The following is a 22,776-nucleotide window of genomic DNA, read 5'->3' on the forward strand; positions in this document are numbered from 1 at the left end:
ATGTCCGAGGTCAGAAGCGAGTCTGTTAAATCTCGTCAGAAGTCATTAATTTCTAGACCAATAAGAGGTTCTTCTTGTAGTATACCTGATGAAATACTTAAGTTTGAGTAAGATATATTTATTTCCTAATTGTGAGTAAATAAGCATTGACGAATTTCACCCTATAGCTACTCCTATGGATACGACTGCAAGCGCCCATTTAACCTCTGTAAAATCGATGACGACGTTTTGGTGTATGCATCAGGAAATCTGATACACTTTTTCGATGTGACAAAACAAACCGTTACCACCCGGAGAAGTTCAACCGGCGGTGGAATTGGTTGCATCCAGATAAATCCCAGTCCAGAACTGTGCCATCTAACAGTGGGAGAAAATGGCACCAACCCGCCAATCATCATCTATAATTATCCAGAGATGACAGTTGTCAACATCCTGAACAATGGCACGGGTGAAGCTTACAGTCGGGTGGACTATAGTACCGATGGAGAACTGCTAGTGTCGCAGGGTTGTGATCCCGACTATATGCTTACCGTGTGGAACTGGCGCGATGGTGAGATCATATTGCGCTGCAAGTCATTTTCGAATGACGTCATAAATGTGATGTTTTCACCGTCCGTACCCGGCCATCTGACATCCTGTGGTGAGTTACAGTTAACTTTGCTCGCTATTATCAAAATTGCATCTTTATCAACTTTACAACTTTGTTGGATGAAAAAAAACAAAATAATCATTACATGGCAAAATATCTATTCATGAAGTAACGGGTGGCAAGTACAATTTTGGATTTGAGAAATGAGAGCATGTATGTGTTAGCTCTCTCTCTCTCCTCTTTTTGTCAATATTTTTTGTTTTGTTTATGCTAGCCCAGTTTTGCTTAAAAAGTCGTCGAAAGAAGAAGCATGTCGGGAGCGCGTTGTACACTTCTACGAACTGCCACATAAATCTCGGCAAAAAGTATACGGTACAACATTTAAAAAGCGAATACGTTGCGGCTTCGACTGTTTACCATATCCTAAGATAGACTAATCTCAAGTTTTTAGTCTTGACCTTGAAATGTGGTCATACATATCTTAATATTTTTTTGAAACGATGGTTCTACAATTGATGAAGGGACGGTAGTGGAAAGAAATGAAAATTTTTTTTTGGTGAAGGAGGGGAAGAGCGGAAAGGAAGGGGGGGGTATTGGTAGCTATGCTTGACAAGTAGTCATTTTGACTCCTACCTTTTGTCCAATGGTATTTCCAATTTTGACCCATGCACCTTCCAGCATTGGACAAAAGGTAGGAGTCAAAATGACTACTTGTCAAGCAACCCCCCCCCCCTTCATTTCCGCTCTTCCCCTCCTTCACCAAAAAATTTTCATTTCTTTCCCCTACCGTCCCTTCATCAATTGTAGAACCATCGTTTCAAAAAAATATTAATATCCTAAGATGCCCCCTATTGTACTATTCGCAAGCCAGGTAGTGGAAGACAAGCCAAAATTATGGACGCAGAACGACATCGTTCTCTTTCTCGGGTCCCACAACAACAAGCCCTCTGGTTTGGCTATCAATTAAGAAGTGCACCAGATGAATGTTTGAAGAAAATTTTTATCCCGTTTCTACAAAAAACATCAGGCAAATGGACAATACGTGTTTTGGCCGGATAGAGCATCATCGCATTACGCCAATAAAACACAATCGTTCCTTAATACCCATTCGATCACATTTGTAACCCAAAAACTATGACCCGTCTCAGTGCAGTCTGTCTCAGTGCGCCCCATCGAAGATTTCTTCGGGATTGTGAGTTTCTTGGTGTACAAAAATAACTGGAGAGCCACAAATTGCAGTTGATTTGATTGGTTACAGTTACAGTTGATTGGTAGAATCAAGAGAAGCATTCACGAAGTTGACATGACGGCCGTACAACGCTCCTGTTCTGACATCAAACGGAAGCTTCGTCGAACAGCCAATTACGGGCCGTTTTCAAATGTGCACTAATTCAACAATGAACAATGTATCTTTCATTTCGGTAAATCAGATCTTCTTCATGTATCTTTGTCTTTTATGAATGCTTGAGAAAAAAAATCCAAAATTTTAGTTGACACCCGTTATGTACCGTGCCAACACCATATTCAAGACAGTGCCTAATTATAGACAATTGCAGATTTGACTTGCATATTGACAAAATTCACTTTGTTAGACCAAATTGATTTTTTCTTGCTTTTTTCCATGGAGGAAATTTTGATATCGAACTTTTTACAAAAAAAATTCGGGCTTCGTGCACATTTTGTAAAAATAAAAAATATATGACTCATCTATTTGATTCGGCAATTTATTGATGAAAAAAATCAGCGTCGCAATCTTTGGAACACTGAAAAAAATACTCATGAAATTTTTTTCAATTTTTTAACTGTGATATTCGCATTGCTAAGTTTTCAAAAAATAATGTAAAAGTGAAGAAAAAACCTGTGATTTTTCAGATTTTTATGATTGGTTTCTTCACCATCATAAACGTGTATTGTCTACACACAGGCAGACCGTCGACGAGAAGGGAGCGTTCTATGCGCAGCTGGAGGTAACGTACGACAGCTGCTCACAACGCAACGGGACATCAAGATCGTCATCGGGGATATGAACGCCTAGGTTTGTAGGGAAGCAATGTATAGACCGGTTATCGAGTCCCATAGCCTGCACACCGACACGAATGATAACGGTCAGCGATACATCAACCTTGCAGCTTCCCGAGGCTTGGTGAGCAGAAGCACTTTAATTCCCACAAAGATATCCACAAAGCCACCTGGAGATCATCTGACCAACGAACTTCGAACCCAATCGACCATATTCTCATCGAAGGCCGGGTTTTCTCGCACGGCATGAGTTGACCACGATCCTGAGGAGGAAAAAGCACCAGAAGGAGGACAGAGATCGTGAGGAGCTGGAACAACTATTCCGGGCAAATGATACGCGTAAGTTTTACGTGACTCATAAGGGCTACACACATAAACTTAACATGTGTAGGGACGAGGGAGGGGATCTAATCACAAACGAGCGCGAAATGGTCGACAGATGGAAGCAGTATTTTGATGAGCACTTCAACTACGATGTAGCAGAAGGAAACGCAACGGAAGTTAACCTCGGAGTGCCTACAAACGACAACAGACTGCCGGCTCCCGATCTCGAATAGAACATGCGAGAAATGTATCAGCTGAAGAATAATAGAGCCGTCGGAAAGGACCGACTCCCGGCAAAGCTCTACAAAAATGGCCAAGAACAGCTAGCAACGGCATTTCATTGGATAATTTCTAGGGTTTGGGAGAAATAGAAACTACCGGAGGAGTGGTGGAAAGGTGTAGTCTGTTCCATCTACAAAAAGGGCTTCCGGCAAGATTATTGTAATTACCACGCCATTACACTGGTCAAGGTCGCCTATTTTCGCATCATATTTTCGTGGATTTCAGATACAGTTCAGATACGATACAGTTGAACGCGAACAGCTACGGCAGATAATACACGAGTACGGTTTTCCGGACAAACTGACGCGGCTGATCAAAGCTACTCTGGAGCGAGTGATGTGCTACGTGCGTGTTTCGGGAATACTCGAGTCCTTTAGAATCGCGCAGAAGGTTGTGACCATGGTGAGTATAGACATGGTGAAACGAAAATGACAAACAGTAGGCGAAGTGGAGTAAAAGCTTTTGTTGTACGGGGCAGGAGACGACACGGTGCTATGACGTAGGAAGTTCGCAGCTTTTTCTCGTTGCTTCGGTTTTACTAACAGCAACCGTAGCAACGATACGTTGTTATTTAGTGTTTGCTAGCTACAGCAACAAATAATTTGGCTGATCGATGGTGAAATATTTTTTTTGTTTTACAAAGACTAAAACCAAGGTACGTAATTCTGTAATAATATTTCTAAGTGATTCTAATGAATTCTTTTCGGATGCAAATTCAAACAGGCGATTTAGTAGACGTCACATTGGCCGCCAAAGGTCAACTTGTTAACTTGTTAACGACTGATTCAGTCAGTATGCTCACCTTACTTCCGCAAGATGTTCACCGAAATGCCGGCCAACCAGCACACATTGATTCTCCTAAAGGACGTCAATCATTCGGCACTGTAGAGTCAACCCCAGTTCATTGTGGGGGAGTGAATATACAGCAGTTACAGTTCCTGTGTTTATTAGTACAGTGGAGGCGCTAGTGGAATGACAACTATTCCGTCGAATGCGTAATTTCCGTGGTTAAAAATACTGCAGCTGAGACGAATTTATTTGTAGGTATATGCGAGCTCGATTCATTTGATGGAAGCGACCACGAGAAAATAGTACAAATTACCGATACTTCCATCCCTGCCGCTGCCAGTGGTAGTAATGGACCGAACGCTACCCCCTTGCCATGCAAATAAGTGCGGTGCCGCAACAAATGCCAATTTTGAAAACACCCGTCACAGAAACGAACGCTTCAGCAAATAACCTCGATCACAGCGGAAGCGGATCATGAAACGTGCCAGATTGTCGGATCCACTAAATGCTGCCATTGAGTCGACATCCAAAATTCAAATTGTCAAATCAGCCTCCACAGCAGTTTCTGCAGTATGCAGAAATCTCTATCAAAACAACCAACCCTAAAACCGAGCCGGAATGCGTTGATCCTTTGGAGGTAGAAGCTATAGGCGGACAAAGAACAAGAGTAGACTCTAAGGCAGCTGAACAGGACTAGGACGCAGATGACTTGGCGCATTATGTTGAAGATGAAACCTACTAATTTAAAATCATCGTAAAAGCGTATGAAAAAGTATTGTGCATATACCGCAATAAAAACATTATGACAGAAACAAAAATCCATTAGATAATTCAAATTGATCTCCTTTTACACCTAAGAACTGTATCGTGGACCATCGTAATAGACTTAATTAAATTTTCATGCAGCAGGAATGAGCTGCAAGCTGAGCCGTCACTCGAAGCCATGGAATGTAGAACTTTGCTTTAATCCAACGATTTAATTAGACGATCGCTCAATGAAAATTTGGATCCAATTCCAATCAGCACGATAAGTCGGTTCATTGTCTTGTATTATAGTAAAATATTCATTTTAGGCTATTCAAGCACTTATGTTACGTTTTATTAACTCATTATCTACCTGTATCATATCAGCAACCGTTCGACAGAAATATTTTGTGTACGGTACGGTACGTCAAAAACGCCACCATCTGAAAAGCGCCCACCGCCTGCGTTGATGAAAAGAGCAAATGTTGTATATATGCAAGAGCACGTGTTTTTGACTGTAAGCTTTTGTAAAAAAGATGCCTACGTCACAAGCTTTTTTAGCTTTTTTCAATATGACTACTTTTGCTTTTTAGCGTTTCGTTTCACCATGCTCTATACACCATGGTTGTGACAAGGGGCTGGACTACCCTATATGTTATTCAATATCGCTATTGAAGGTGTGATCCGGCGACCGGGCATCTAAACGAGAGGAACGATCTAGGCTAGGATGATAGGGTTACAAATCAATGCGTCGAAAACTAAATATATGGTAGGAAGAGGCTCCAGAGAAAGCAACGTTTGCTTCCCACGGACAGTAACTATTGACGGTGATGCACTGAAAGTGATTACGGAGTTCACCACCAACAATAATACGAGTAATGAGATCCAACGCCGCATGCAAGCTGGAAGTCGAGCATACTTTTCCCTCCGCAAGATGCTTCGATCAAGGAGCATACACCGCAGCACAAAGCTGACAATGTACAAAACGTATCGTTATACTTTCAGAAGACATACGTACACTTGCCGTATTGAAACGAAAGGTCTTGCGAACTATTTTTGGCGGAGTACAAACGGAAAGCGGAGAATGGCGGAGGCGTATGAATCACGAGCTACAGGCACTGCTTGGAGAGATTCCCACCGTATACCTGGCGAAAGTTAGGAGACTACGGTGGGCCGGCCATGTCACAAGGATGCCGGACGACTTTGCAGTGAAATTTGTTCTCTCCAAGAACCTCACCATCACCGAGAATAGAGGGGCCCAACGTGCTAGATGGCTCAACCAGGTTGAAGACGACTTACGTGTGTCGAAACGCGCAATGTATTGGCGACCAGTAGCCCAGAACCGAGTACAATGCAGAGGAATTTTTGATACGGCAAGAGCTACCTCGGCTCTCGGCTGCTAAAAAAAGAAGAAGAAGAAGAAAGGTAACTGTTCTAGTACTTCCAGTTGGCCTCGAGGTACGACACTAGCTCACCAAGGTATAATCGCAGGATTGTAGCACTAAACCCACAATTGTCCTGTACTCTTACAGCTGGCTAGAAAGTCTGTCGTATAAAAACAAAAGATCTTGTTTGGAAACGGAGTTCTAGGCCTTGCTATTATCTATTCTAGTAGCAATTGAGACACCTGCACTATGAGTTCTCGTGTTACTCGAGCGTTTACCGTCGGTACGGTACGGTAATCTTTTCCTTACTTAGTCTGGAAAAGACTCAAGTAGCCTGTATCAGGTATCAGCATCTTTTGGCTCGAACATCCAGTGGCCTGTACTATATTCAGAAGTCGTCTCTATTCAATACGGTTCATGGCTACTTATCGCCAGCCTAGAGTCCACAGCTCCACAGGGCTAAGTTTTGGGCAATTCATCTTGTCGACTTCGCACCTCGCCACCTCATCGTCTGCGAAGCCGTTACTTCCAGCTAGCTCCAGCTTCCAAACAATTACGCAAATCTATTCTATCCTGTCTTCACATCACACCGTCTAACATAATATTAAAAAGCTCTTCTTCAAGACTCTAACTGTTCCCAATACACGAACTATTTACATTATTTGATTCATCGTCATCTTGATCAACCGCGTCACTTTATCCAGAAATCTATATTTGTGCATAATCTGTCATAGTGCACATCTATCCGGTGCAAGGTCTGCCCGAAGTCTACGGCCTCTTCCTGGTTCGCTGTCTACGCCACACTACGTTTTCCATTTTGCCACCTAGTATTAATCGCAGATTTTTACGCTCTAAAACCCCAAACACTCGTCGGTCAGCTTCCTTTATCGTCCATGATTCATGTTCGTACAGCCGGGGGATAAGCGTTCTGTAGAACCAATGAAATTCAATTCATAATGTCGAATTTCTTTGCTATTGTTGATAAATGATAAAGTATTTCAAAAGAAGTATTTTATAGACAGCGCCAAACAACGTGGTCGCATCCCAAGTAACAATATCGGTTTTATTACTCTTTTATAACGGTTCTATTGACCACAATCGGCCATAGAAATGCACTTGGGAAGTTAAAAACAATGATCCAGTTGGTCGCCATCTTCACAATTATCCAATGTAGCGTTCTGGTCAATGCTTCACCACCGTATTGTAGCAGCTGGTCAATATTAGCAGCTTCATTGTTTTTCAACCATTACTTCCCAGCTAACCTTACTGGTTAGCGGTCAAGATAAGAAGCCGTTTATTCACACAAGAACAATGATTCTTAACCTAGCCTGACGAGAAAGGGGAATTTTGCCTACCTATGGGTTGTCGCCTCAGAGAGTGCACGAGCTAAGTGGAGAGAACGCGACGCCGCTCTCCACCAAGCCGGAATCTTGCTGAATGGCAATCTCGTAATCGCTCACGCATTTGTTTCGTTCTCCAAGGTGTAAGGCACGTGGGAGACGCGATTCAATGGAAATAGTGTTTTGGTTGCAAGTTCTTTGTGCGCGCTGTTGGGGAAACTAACCAGCGCATTTGTAAGGTGTTTTTTGTGCATTTTATTTCATGCCACCGTTGATCGTTCTACTTTCTGACCAACGCGGCTGTATTTGGTATGATTGAATCGATATTTTATCCCCTGGGTCCAGGTCAGTTCCAGTGATATAACTCGCGTTGAACAAAAAACAGTAATCTAGGCACCATAATCACTAAAAAAATAAACGAACTCAGCTACTCATAGATGACAAACCTAAATTAGGTAAATTTATTGAATTGTGGCTAATCGTCTTTTAAAATATTATTCTGATAATCCTTGAAAATAATGAAACTCTTTTCCACTTCAGGGCTCGGTCACATAAAGTTCTGGAAAATGGCTCAAACCTTCACCGGACTCAAGCTGCAAGGTGAACTTGGACGTTTCGGAAAGACTGAGATATCCGACATCATAGGGATCCTGCCGATGCCAGACGAAAAGGTTCTCTCTGGTTGTCAATGGGGAAACATCTTGGTATGGGAAGCTGGTTTGATAAAGCTAGAGGTTTGTCGCAAAGGACGCAAGCCTTGCCATCAGGCTCCTATAACGCAGATTAGCGTTCGCGACGGCGAAGTCATGACTAGCGGAATGGATGGATTCATTCGCATTTGGTTCTGGGAAACGGTGGAATTGGCTGACCCTCCCGATGATGACAGAATGGTGCAAATTGAACCCATAATGGAGTTCAAAATTGGAACAGAAATTTACACCAGTGAACTTACGTGTTTGATCAAAAAACAGGGTGATTTCGAATGGTACGCTCAGGACGGTAAGGGTGGTATTTGGGTATGTGACATAACTCCAGCATATAAGCCAGCAACTCCCCGTCAATTACTTAAATGTCATTCCGGACCTATAATGGCTGTTCAAGCCAGTCCAACCTCCCATCATGTGGCCACACTGGGTGCCGATGGCCGATTGTTTATGTACAATTACCAAAAACAGAAAATGATTTTCAATCATCAATTCAAATCAAGTGGTCGAGCGATGCTGTGGTTTCCTGTCTCTCTCGATCCAACAGGGATGGTGTTAGCTCTCGGATTTGAAGACGGTTGCATTCGAATCGTTGCTGTTAATTTTGATGACAGCAAATCAGAATGTCCAGTACAACTTATTCAGATAATAAAATCCCACTCCAGTAGTATAACGGTTCTTGCAATGAATCAAAGGGAAACAATACTTGTGTCTGGTTCGGAAGACAATTCAATTTTTGTACATCAGATTATTCGACAATTTCCTAGTGTTACCATCGAACCTATCGGAATGGTTTATACGCCATCCCCCGTATCCACCATCAATTGGAAACCTAAAACACCCACAACTGTACTTATCGGGTGTCTACATGGACAGGTCCTGGAAGTAGAGCTTCCTGAAGAACCAGTTACTTACACCGATAAGTCCTACCACCTGAAAAATATCGATATAAGACAACTAACGTTTCAATCGGTAAAATCGGAAATCAAAAGAAATATACGCATTGCAGAGATTGAAGAGCGAAAGCAACAAAAACGCGCACGAAAAATGAAATCACTGGAAAGAATACGGATTGAAAATCCAGGAGTGGAAATTGATGAAGTTGCCTTTTTAGAAGATTCCGACGATGAAGAAGAACTCGAACCATTACACATTCCAAAAATCCCAAACGCTGTTCTGTGGGTTCAGTATACTGCGGAAAACACTCTGTGGCTTTCGATGGGTGGCTATGATGCAGGATTCGTTTACGAGTATGGGTTTGACGATGAAGATCCATTATCCTGTACCCCAGTGCACGGAGCAGAAGATACGGAAATTACTGCTTATCTTTATGAGTAAGTAACTGATAGTAGCAGTAATTGAACTAAATAACCAATGGTTTTCCTAATTTCAGTCAAAACTACATAGTGTTTGGTATGGGTGACGGATCCATTCGTTTAAATCGGGTGAAAAAAGATTTCCGAGATCTTAGCGATTATTGGACACTGAATATGCACTACAATTTAAACGGAAAAGTAACTGGTCTGGCATATAGTTATGACTATCGCTATTTATTCAGCATAGGAACTGATGGCAATCTGTTTTCCTACAAGTGGTATGCAGATACAGCTCCTATTGAGTTACAGAAAACTAAATCATTGGAAAAGAAACGAGCTAGTGTACCCGATATTGTAGATTTAGAATATCTTTCATTGGAGGAACAGAAGATTAAACAAGAAAACGACAGAAAAGCAAAGCTGTTGAATGATCGCAAGAATCGTGTGCTTGAAACTATTGCCGAATACAGAAAACAATTCGAAGAAATTCTTGCACGAAATGACGAGCTGCCGGAGTCGCAAAGAATTCCGCAGGAAGAATTTACTCTCGATCAACGAATCGTCGACGATCTAGAACAGGAACTCCAAGCCGAGATGGATCTCGTTCGCCAGAAGACGGCTTTCGATGTTGAAAAGGCTCGACTGTCCGGAGAAAAGCTCAAGCGATTTTTTCTCGATGGAATCGAAAGCATCCCCATTCAGGTTCTTGGAGTTAGTGTAGCAACGTCGGTAAAGTCATTTCGCATTCACAAGCTAAGCGAAGAATATCACCAAACGGTAGCGGACTTGGAGGAACGAATCAGGGAAGAAGAGGCACGTAAGAGGTATGGTTCGATAACTTAAATATTGTTTCCAAACTAATTTGTTGATTACTTGCTGAACATTCAAAGACGTTTCATGGAACTATGTAAAACGCCGGAGGATAGGTTGTATGAACCATCATGAAAATAATGCACTTTGGGCACAAAATAGTATTGCTAGCATAGAAGCACTATTGTATTATTTAAATAACGTTAAAACAGATTACTCTCGTTATTTAGAGCTACGCAGTTTTATATTTTTTTGGTTACTTCAATGGGAACAAACGTTTTCAGTTTTGAAAACAATTGTAGTTGCTGTTCTGTAATTTTTTGTCTTTAGTCATTGCTGATCTTGTGCGTTTCATTCTTCAAACAATAGGCTTTTTACTTTTCAAGAAAAAAACTTCTTTCAGAATAATGCTCACTCTGATAAATTTAAGCATGCGAGTTTTCGTGCATTGCGTGTTCCAGTAAGTACGAGTACAAGTGTATGAAGGTGGTAACATGATTTTCATTTTAATTTACCAGATGCCAGTATTTTACGGATTGTACGTATTTTTCGTTATTTTTTCTTTGACAAAATATCGTTTTTTTTTTTAATAATTTGAAATAGTGCGTATCTGCCAATGATCAGTTGGAAGAAATCTTCAATCTGCAATCTGCAAGTCAGCTTCAATCTGCTCGCGCCATCTAGCATGCTAGATTCCTTTCTTCCTGGTGCCGATCGATGAGGTTGTTGAACAGAACTGTTTTGGCCGGCACCCTTATGAAATGTCCTGAGAGGAATGATTGTGCACCGAACTATCAGTGCGAACCGCGTACGAACTGTCATTGTAAACCGGGCTAGCTTGATTGATTAAAACAGCGGAAAGATTTATTTCCGGTGAAATTTCGAATCGCCCACAAACCCGAGCATGCTGACTTTATTTAAATGTCAAATTTTGTGCATCAAATATAAGAAGAAAAAAACGAAAACAATCAATCTGTCACTGAGCTCAGATCTTAACATATTGCCTTTAACCAGATGTAAGGTGATGGTCTCCCGAGCAACGCAACTCGCGATTAATTCGTTTTCACAATTCCCCGCTTTCAGTTTGTACTCAACCAAAAATCATCTGGTCGAAGACGAAAAGGGCTTATGTCCTCCTTGAGCATTGTCACTACTTCAAGTCCATAAAAACTACGGGCCTTTACATTGTTACCTTTATACGATGGCGTACGCTTCTCGATCTCTGCATGTTACAAAGCAGGTTAGATATCCTTCTCGAATGCACCGCTGCATCTTCTTATCCCAGGTCATGAGCGATCCCAAATACACAAATTTGCCTAGCACTTCCTGTTCGTCGCCGTTAACGAATACCTTCCGTAGCAGGTGAGCGCAAGATTCCTTTGAATTTTTACCGTTAATATAGTTGGACTTCGATGCATTTGTTTTTAGCCCAATCCTCTTAACCTTCGTTTTCAGAGTAGCGTAGATTGCCTCCGCTATCGCAAAGTTTCTGGATATAACATCCATATCATCTGCGAAGCCTTCCAAGGACTATCAAAGGCTATTTACTATGGCAATCCTTGCTGAAAGTTTAGCCTCTCGTTTCGATGGTCGCTCACCAGAACTGCTTCTCGAGAGTGATGTTTAAAGCATGTAGAGTAGGTCGTCATCTTGTCTTAATCCGCGCCACGATCTTTGAGAGAACTTAATAATGCATTTATCAGCGTTATGCTCCGTTTGTAGCAATAGTAGAGCCCTCAACTAAACAACTCCTTACATCTACTCGTCCGATAAATTCTTCTCTTTCCAGGTGTTGGAAATAATGCAGGGTAGAATCTTCGGCAGTGTTTTCGGCTGTATATGTAAAGCTCTACTGATAGGCGAACCTTACCACGAACACCGGCTTGATCTTTATACTCCTCAATTTCTCGTTAAAACTTTTAGATATTTGCCGCTGAGGCACTTGACGGTATATTTGTCCGAATTCCCTAGTGTTGTATATGCTCGTATATTTTACTCAAGCTCTTTTTTCTCTCCACCAACTTATCATTCCCCACTAAACCAATTATTTTGTGTACTTCGATACTATTTAGCTACTGTGGAAGCGGCTTCTCCGTCTTCGAAGGTTGAAGCACCTGGTTGTGTGTATGGAATATGGGTAATTGTCTTGAACGCACACCTACTGCTACTACGTGATGGTCGAAATAAATATTCGCACCCCGTAGGGAACGTATATTCGTGAAGTTATAGAAAGTTTGACTGGTTCATTGTACGTTGGCCAGGAGATCTACAGGTAGCCTTGCGGATATACATATTTACGTGGAAAAAGGTACTTCGGATTACCAGGCCTCAGGAGCCCGCAAATTTCTTACATCGTAAGCCGCCAACGTTCGTATCGGTATGCATATGCAGGCCTTATTACCGGTCTATACGTCACTTCCCTACCGACCCCGGCGTTCACATCTCCGATGACAATCTTGATGTCGCGTGGCGAACAACTGTCGTATGTTGTCTCTAATTGCACATGAAACACTTCTTTTCCGTTGTCGGGTCTAGCTTCTTATGGACAATATACGTTTATGCGGGTGTAGTTGAAGAAACGACCTTTTATGCTCAATAACACACCCTCTTTCCGATTCCAACTTAGTATATACTACCCAACATCATAAAGCTTGATCCTAGTTCCTTGATAGAGGAGCCGCTCTGGCTAAACTGAGGTACGGATATTAAAAAACCTCTCCCATGCCACAGATTTCCTTCAATACTACAAATTCGAATTTACGAGGTTCAAGCCAATGTTGCGAATCCAGCGAGAGGTCAACGATGCCTACTTACACGCGAGAAAGTATGAGAAGTATAGCATTCTACGCTTACACTGCCCACGCAGGCCTAAAAGAAACAACCGCCGTTGCTGTGTGCAGACATTCTGCTACCCATACACTCGCGCACGCACATCCGCACATCGTCTTCCTGCAGCTTATTCGCAAGTCAAATAACTCCTGAGCAATTAGCTGCCCATAAGTTTAATGGCGCACTGGGATATAAATTATCCCATACTATTTCTTTTCTTCTTCATCTTCGCCTTCGATTTTACTCACGGCCGAGAGTGCGAGCCCTCGCGTGTTATCGGTATCAGCAGCTCGGGCTACAACGATGAACGAGAGTGATTACTGTACTCGCAAATCCTTGTTGCAGTGCATGAATAAATAGGAGCGAGTGTCCTAAAGGGATGCTTATGCCGGCATGTTCGGTAGAATGAGTACGCGCGTGTGAGAAAATTAAACCACACAAGTGTGGACTTCGCAACACTGCGCAGTGGGGATTTTTTTGCAAAAAAAAAGTCCTTTATGCTCAAACGCCGGTGGGCTTGGATCAATCTTTTGATATCAAAAGAAAGCTATTTTGATGGGGATTCCAATAGTGTGACGCTTGTTTACGGTACGCATTTATTTCCAGCAGCTTTTGCCAAAAGAAGGGTATTTTACCCTAGCTCTAGGAGTTCCCTAGGAGGACCCTAGGAGTTCAGAGATACATTGATCAATAACTCTGGAACCCGCTGGGATAAAGTCGTTCTTTTTTCGCCACAAGAAAGCTAACTATGTAGATTCCGATGACAGAGTATTTGATCGCGGCAAAATTAGTCATTTTACCCTAAATTTTTAGTTCACGTTGCCAAATTAAGGTAGCATGATCTTTATTTGACTAAAACTACAAGAAACAAACAGGTGTCGTGAGCAAAGACCAAATTGTTCGAAGGTAGGTATATAAAAATAGCTTTCTCGGGGTGAAAAAATATTTAATTTATCCCAATGGAATCCAGAGATATTCACTTTTATTGATAATGCTAGGGTCAATGCCGTTTATTTGACAACAAGAAATAACAATTTTTCCTAAACAAATACCGTATCATCGGATTCCTCTTTAGGATAGCTTATTTATGGCAAAAAAAGAATAATTTTATCTCAGTGGAATCTGGAGATATGGACTTTTACATCTCTCTATGTCGAGAAAAATAGGATAAAATGCCCAACTTTTGGCAAACCTTCTGGGAATAAATGCGTGCCGTAAACAAGCATCACACCACTGGGATCCCTATAAAAATATCTTTCACATTTTGAGATATAGAGCTAAAGGACTTGTTTTCGAAAAAATCCCCACAGTGCACTGGTTCAAGCTGTTCGAGCAATACCCGGTCGCCACCAAAAAAATCTAACGATCTACAATTTCTGGTAAGTAGGGCACGGGAGGTTGTTCCCAGCACGCTACTAGTTTCGGCATACATTACTTTTTTGGATACACTTTCTCAAATATCAACTTTACCGCTATATAACAATACTGAAACGAATGTAGCACTCATAAGCTTTAATGTGTTATAACTATTTTCATAAAAATGTAAGTAATTTGCTAAATTTTATTCAATAAACATCAAAACCACTGTTTTTCCACTGGCACGTAATCAGGCTGAAAACCCCAGCAGCAATCGCTTACGCGTATCCGCTCTTGATGATGGTTTGGAAAACACACACGTTTACTTATTCTAGAAACGAAACAGCTGTGAATATGGTATCACAGAACAATTCTACTTCTTTTCATCACGGAAGAACACAACAATTCCCTTCTGATATGAAAATATAAATCAATTTTCATTCACTAGCACTTGCAGCATTTTGTTTTTAATTTCAGGATATGGTGCTCTATTTACACTACTACCAATGTGTGAGGCAGTTATTCCTGAATGTATTCTATCGTGTTGACAATGCTAGTATTTGAGTGACAACCACTTGCTTCTGGCGCTAGTGTATATGTACGATTCAATGATACACTAGCGCCAACAGCAAGCTGTTGTCACTGCAAAACTAGTTATTTTCAAAGAGCCGGTATACAGGCTATACCGACACGTTATCCATCGATCTCTCTTTTGGTCTGTTTTTGAAAAGCATTTAATCCCTGTGCTGGCTATTTCGGCCGGTCGGATTTAAAAAACACAGACACCACTATAGAAAATGGGCTCAATTTAGCCGCAGCGACTTCATCATTTCTAGCGACTATAACTCAAATTCAGTAGCGTTTCATTAAGACCAAAATACACGCCGATATTCAGTAAATAATATTCGATCAACTGGTATAAAAATCTTGTCTCGAATAAATAAAGTTTCAGCATAATTCCTGAATATTGTTCAGGCTACCGCTTAATGGGCTGAAAATACTCTCCCGTACCCTACTGAGTATTCATTCTATCTTTCCGCTTTCTTATCCCTGACCTGTAAGCGCCTGTCGTGTCGAAAAAACAATGGTGTGTTATATTTACTTGCTCTTTTGCATATCATTTGACGAGCAATGATTTTTATACGGTAGCTAGTTCGTACACGTGTTTCTTTGTGTGCACTGATCACTGCAACCAATATTGTAGATCTATTGTGATAGCGCCCGGGTGGAAAAACACTTCCTGCACATATTTAGTTTCCCAAAGCCATTTTTCAAGCATTCCACTAAAATTTAATTAACTACGTTATGGTACTCTCAATCTACAGAATGACGAAAGCTTCCGAACAGACCAGACTTGATGTGCGCGAAGATTCACAGCTTGACAGAAAAGAGTCATTTCTTGAAGGTTTAACGCAGTCCACGATAGATTTCAAGCTGGAATCTAAAATGAGACGCCTACTAGCCAAGTACCGTGAGCGGAAGTCTAAGGAACGTATCCGGAAGATGGAGGTAATTTTTACTATTAAATCATTTGAAATATTGAGCTTGCTATCCTGAAAATCTGCAGCCGAAGCAGGTTGAACTGATCAAACTTAGAAAAGATTTCGCAATCATTCTCGATTTGTTTTACCATGCATTTATTCAACGGTCGATTTCTTCCTTCGATTACTTGATTTGAGCTGCAAATACAAGAAAACTACTTACTGGGATTAAACAATATGAAAATTCCATCGCTATTTTGACAAAAAGTGTTCTAGTCTTTAGTTGGATCAATGATGAAAAAAGCCAAGCCTAGGGTATAAACGTCTTTAAGACTTGACCACTGATGGACCAACAAGACACTTAGAAGAAAATCTTTCAAAAATCACCGTTCTACACATTTTGCTTGCACACTAGCACCCTCTGTTATGCATGTTACGGAGTAATTGAAATTTGGAGGGTTTCATACTGTAGGGCTTTTACATTTGTATGGTTTTATAATTTGACAGTCAGACAAACAGACTTCGCAGCCGGTTATTAGTTTATAGGACAATTACAGGGCTAGTGCACCGATCCTACTGATTCTGGCAGCACCGCCTAGTCGAGATTCGAACATACAACTGGTTTGTTTGGCCTACATCGTACCTCGAAACTAACTGGGCAGTTATACATATATTGTTACTTTTATTTAGACTGTACGTTTCAAAAGTGGTCAACCTGATTAAGATTTTACGTACCGTATCTTCGGCACACTTTTTCATAATAATTCAAGGATTGTAAGTGGGCCGCGAGGTGGTCGACAGGTGAAAGGCAATTCTTCAATTGCCATCTCAATGACGATATAACAGAAGGAAATGGAACGGAAGTAAACTTAGAGGTGCCTATCGCGAAGAGATCCGGCAAGAAATCGGTCAGCTGAAGAATCATAGAGCTGCCGGAAATGACCGACTTCCGACAGAACTCTACAAAAATGACAAAGAACCACTAGCAACGGCAATTTACTGGACAACTCAAGATGGAAGAAAGGAAAGAGAAGAACCTGCCGTAGGAGTGGATAGAAGGTGTGGTTTATCCCATCTATAAAAAGGGCGATCGGCTCAATTGCTGTAATTACCGCGGAATACGCTGGTCAACACCGCCTACAAGTTGTTTTCATCGCTTTTATTGCGTCCTCTATCCCCAATAGCAAGAGAATTCGTAGGGCAGTATCAGGCGTGCTTTATGGGGGCCGTGCTACTACGGATCAAATTTTCACTCTCCGACAAATTCTTCAGAAACTTCGGGAGTGCAACGTACCTAGGCATCATGCTTCCGTGGATTTCAAGGCATCATACGATAACAAACAGCAATGGCAAATAATACACGAGAACGGTTTTTTGAAAAAACTGACACGGCTTCCCGGAGTGAGTGATGTACTTAGTACGTATTTCGAACAACGTTCGCTTTCCACGAACAGTGACTATTGACGACGATGAACTGGAAGTGGTTGATGAGTTCATATATTTGAGATCTACGGTTACCACCCACAAGAGTACGAGTTAGGAGATTCAACGACGCATTCTAGCTGCCTACGAGCCTACTTTTCTCTCCGCAAGACGCTTTGATCAGGGAACATACGCCGCCACACTAAGCTGACGATGTACAAAATGCTGGTGGGACCGGTAGTCCTCTACAGACTTGAGACTGTAACTTTACCTACGGAAGACATGCATGCACTTGCCATATTTGAACGAAAAGACTATTTTTGGCGGAGTACAAATGAAAAGCGGGGAGTGGCATAGGCTTATGAACTACTACCTGACGCACTATTTCGAGAGATTCCCATCGTACACCTGGAGAATTTTTGGAAGACTACGCTGAGCCGGCAACGTCGTAAGAATGCCAGATAAGTGTTCTCTTCAAAAACCCCACCGGCACCAGTAATACAGGAGGCCAACGTGCTAGTTGGCTTGCCAGCTTGAAACCGACTTGCGTGTGTCGAGACGCTTAACGAATTGGCGACAGGTAATCCAGAACCGAGTACAGTGCAGTGGAGAGAAATTGTTGATACGGCAGAGCCACCCTGGCTCTATGACACTAGAATTAAAAAGTAAGTATAAGTGGGCCGAAGACTCCGTATAGTATATCGCACATTTTTGAAAAGTCCAATTTAAAATACAAAGGTCAGTCTTGTTGTGCTTACAAAAAACCATTAAAAAATAATATTTTGATGCTATACCTATTGTGAGATAACTTTTTAGAATAATTACGAATCTCGACACTGTACGTTGAATGATAAGTTCTCATTTTGTCACAAAACTCTTCATAACTATAGGAATCTATACATAAGACGCTTTTCATTGTTCTACTTCATGTATTGATATGCTGTCTCCGTTTCAGTGGGACGAGTTGAAGGCCAGAAAACCAGACCCTAATGTCAATCACCCCGACGATGATATTGCTATCAAAGAGGCAGCTAGCTCGATCGGAGATTATAAGCTAAAAACGGATCCAGATTATAACCCCGAAGAAAAAGATCGTGAAACTACTCTTACCAAATATCGCGATCTCCTGCATGTTAGAGAAAAGTTGTTTACAATAAAAAACGATTACAACAAACAAGTTTTCGCCTTGCGGGGCAAAAAAATGGAGCTATTAAAATATGTTGAAATGAAAAACAAAAAATTGCTGGAAATTCATGAAGAGTTACCCGAAGAAAAACGAAAAATGTCTTCGATTGACATAAAAATAAATCCTGATTTGGAATTTCCGGAAAACGAATTCAAGCTGGACGTACCGGAAGAGGCAACAGTTCACCCGCAAACCTCACCCGAAAAGACATGGACACAGAAGCAGGCGGAGTACTCAGATAAAGTTCTAAAATATGCCCTTGGGTTGGCACCATCGCCGGATGGAACACCCTATGTACCTATCGGTACAGACCGAGAAAAGGAGATGCGTGAAATTCGACTCACCAGAAAGCTTTTTAAACAGGATAAAATTATTGCGAAAATCACGGATCGGGTAAATGATTTTGACCGGCAAATAGAGCAACTTGCTGAAAATCGTATACAAGTTGAAGTCGATGCAAAATACCTTGAAATTCATCAACTCACACTCTATCAGGAATTATGGATATTGAAGGATTTCGAAAAAATTGAACAAAAAATGATTAACTCTGTGGAAGAATTAACTATTGAGCGTAACGGACTTCAGAAGGATATGATCGCAGCAAATTACTCCATAGAGCAAACTAAACAAGAAATGGATATGATTCGAAAGGAACAGAAGGTTGTAATTCAGGAGTTTACAGCAAACTGTTCAGATAATTCTTTTGCTGTTTTTCTTAAGAGAATTTTCAAGAAGAAATATAGACCTTGTCGAATTAACAATGATCGGTACGAAACGGAATCATCGAGTGAATATTCCTCCGAAGACATTGACGCTCTGGAAAACGCCGTGGACGGTGAAGTCAGTAAAATATTTCTCGATGAGCAACCTTGCCCGAACGGGTGTGATCCTGATTTGTATGAGCTGACAATCAAATTGCGAAACCAAAAGAATGAGCTAGAGAAAAAGTATTACGAGGAGAACAAAACACTTAACGAGACGATTAAAACAATGGAGACTATAAAAATGAAGATATCTCTTGTACAAACGAGACTTGCCGATAAGAACAAGGAGCTGATGAATTTTCGGGTATATATTTGAGATTCGAAACAATAGTGTAAATTATTAATTTTTCTATTTCAGCGCGAGAAACAAACCCGTTTGAACGACATAAACACTTTGGTTATTTTAAAGATGGATCAATTGCAGTACTTCAGAACAGAAGCCGAATTTTATGACATCGAAAATAGTTTGCTGTTTAACAATGAAAAATTAATGAAACTATATGCTCGTGTTGGTCAACTGGCGATGGAAACGCTCGAAACGAAAAGGAAACATAGAATCAATGTTGTTCATCTAGCCAGAATGCGCACTGATATCAAGTACATGGATCAACAGATTATAGAACTCAAAGAGCAAATCATTGAGGCAATGATTAAGAAATTTGGTAGAGTCATAAACTTAGATGAACTAGAAGAAACAATTTTAAGAAAGTTTGCATTCGAAATGAGAGCCAATATGGACGATGTCAGGAAAAGCTATGCAGAACGGGTTAGGGACCTGAAGGTCATCTATTCCAAGAAACAAGAGGAACTAGCAAGAGTTATTCAAGAGGGAACGGAAAAACTACACGTATTGACGGTACTTCAAGAAGAGTATAATAATTTAACAAAAATGTTGGCAAATCAAAAAAAGTTTTTGGAAAGAAAAGAGCAAGAACCGGTGAATTACGAAGCAGATCTTGTCAAATTAAAAGAGATAGCCAAAGCTCAAAAGGAGCAAATCAATATGCTGCAACGAGAAATTCGCACACTCAGCATCAAATGCAAACCACTCAGCACAGATGGAGCTCAGATCATTGAACCCGCTGTCGGACAAGAAAGAACAGCAAGAGTTCCGGATGATTCAACGTATCCAAACGTAATGGACTCGGCACCACCTAGTACCAGAGCCAGCTCGCCAGATAACTTTTTGTACAATGAAATTTCCTCTCTGGTAGATGACTTTTTAACTGATCATCTTGGAACGATTGTGCAGAAATCTGATATCAAGCGAGTCGTAACGCACTTATCGCACTACTTATCCAACATTATAGCAAACTTCGCACCTGAACATGCAAGCGATTTACTGCCCCACATCATCGAAAACTTCAAATCCTTTATACCCGAGGAGCTACTTCTAACGATACCTCCCCAATCAATTGCCGAGTTAATCGAAAATATCTTCCGTACTTTCAAGGAAGGATACGATATTGATACGAAAGAAATATTGAACGAAATAGTCAACAATAGCTTGGAAATGGTTCCCCCTGCTTCTCAAAACTACTCGCATAATATTCTTGCTGACATTCTCAAACAAGTATTGTCAACTCTTCACATAACAGACATCAACCATCCCGAAACAGTGACCTTCATAGCCAATGGCCTCCGAAATAAACCAGGCATTGATCCAGCCGCGGTTAACATTGACCTGCTTTCGACGGAACTGCTGCAGTACTCGTCGGAAAACATGGTCGATGACGTCAATCACAGCACAATCAAGCTAATAATCAGCGGAATCCTACAACAGAGCTCCACATAAGCGCATGTTCCTTTTGGTATCACATGCATCATCGATAGAAGTATAAGGTTCAATTTGATCAGCCGGCTATGGAAACAATAATCTGCCAATAAAATACGGTCAAAAACCGCTTCGAGCCAGATACCATGCACCTCTGCTGTGGTAGATAACCTTAACATAAATCAATTAGGCTACTCCGAAAATATCTTGACAGACCAATGGCCTTATCAGACGCCCACACAGGTGGGTTATAGAGTTCATCGCAGCGGTAAGCTCGTGGCGGTCAGAGTACAGAACTTCAAAGACTTGTTTCACTTTTTCTCATCGACGTAGTCGATGGTTTATCTTAATGTTTACGAGTGAATAAAACTGCATTTAACCATTGATTTTTACCGCCGAATCCCAACCGATTCTTGCTCATTCATCATAACCAACTACTATCACGCTGTCAACAACTTCGCTAAAAACAAACTTATTTTCCATATAACTATTATAACATTTTCCCTGTAAATTATATCTATGCAAAACCAGAACTTTTGCGTTTTTTCATTTATTTGATCTAAGTATAGAGAGACCTGCGATTATTCAAGTTGAATGCCTTACAACAAATGGATTTCGCCACATTTTCCAAATTGAAAATAGGACACTTGACAACAACACATACCTCGTGCGGCAAAGCAATCATGCATTCGGGTTGTGCCCGGTGTGTGATATCTCGGTTCACATACATTGTAGCGCGTGTGTCCGTCACAGCGGTGGTATTTTACGGCACATGGAAATTATACCATCAATACTTATCAACGAATGTGAGCAAAAAAGCGGTCGTTTTTTATCAATGAACTTCTTCCATCGTCTTTGTTTTGATTAAAATCGTTCCTAATAATCAGGATAGCCTGAAAAACTCAACAATACCATAAATATTGTTTGTCTATGGAATAAGAACAGTTTTAGGCAAAAAATCGTTGCCGATTTCCTAAACGACGCAGTAGTGACAACAAGACACCTTTGCCCTGGTCAAGCTTCCTATCGCATTTGATTACTCTATTCCTGGTGCCATTGATCAAAGAAACGCTTTTCAACGCACTGTAGTCTTACAATCTAGCTATATGGCATGCTACAGGCACGTACTTTGTGACTCAGTCACTTTTCGCTTCATATTTGTGCTTCTCCAAAAACCGTCCACAATACCTTCTGTTCAATACGGCGTGAACCGTTGAAACCTGATGTACCTATGCTATAGGCATAAAATAGGCTATCAACTAGGATACGAGTGACCAAAAGAAGATCGCGTAACTAACCCCGAGTAGAAGTTGGTCATATGCTAATGGGAAAACGGGGATTATTTAGGCGGGTTAGGAGCGACTCAAAACCGGCGATCGTACTCCATCTTAGTGGTGGCCGATCATTGTCTTCGTACAGTACGGCACTCTAAACAGTACTGTGCATGATGGTCCTCCAGGAAGACAAGCGATTACTGCCACAAGTCCGGCAAGCCACCACCTAAAGATGCCACATTTTCCTTCGTGTGGATCAGTAGTGGTACGGATCTCTACGGATTTTTTGGTTTCTCATTATAGATCGACAATGAGTCGTATTTGAAACAACTTAATTACGGTAGACAACTGAACCTAGATGAATAAAGACTATAGAAAGCTACTGAAA

General features: G+C 41.2%; 1 protein-coding gene across 1 annotated transcript; it reads left to right on the plus strand.

Annotated features, from left to right (window-relative positions):
- On the plus strand, positions 1-21,135 carry LOC128736102 (cilia- and flagella-associated protein 44). The gene is made up of 8 exons (XM_053830583.1): positions 1-107; positions 168-640; positions 8,013-9,510; positions 9,570-10,316; positions 10,383-10,418; positions 15,813-15,996; positions 18,346-19,644; positions 19,699-21,135. Exons 1-8 carry the CDS (start codon positions 1-3, stop codon positions 21,133-21,135), a joined length of 5,781 nt encoding a protein of 1,926 aa, XP_053686558.1.
- Positions 21,136-22,776: the final 1,641 nt, after the last annotated feature.

Source organism: Sabethes cyaneus, chromosome 2 (genome assembly GCF_943734655.1).
Source record: "Sabethes cyaneus chromosome 2, idSabCyanKW18_F2, whole genome shotgun sequence".
Classification (NCBI taxonomy): domain Eukaryota; kingdom Metazoa; phylum Arthropoda; class Insecta; order Diptera; family Culicidae; genus Sabethes; species Sabethes cyaneus.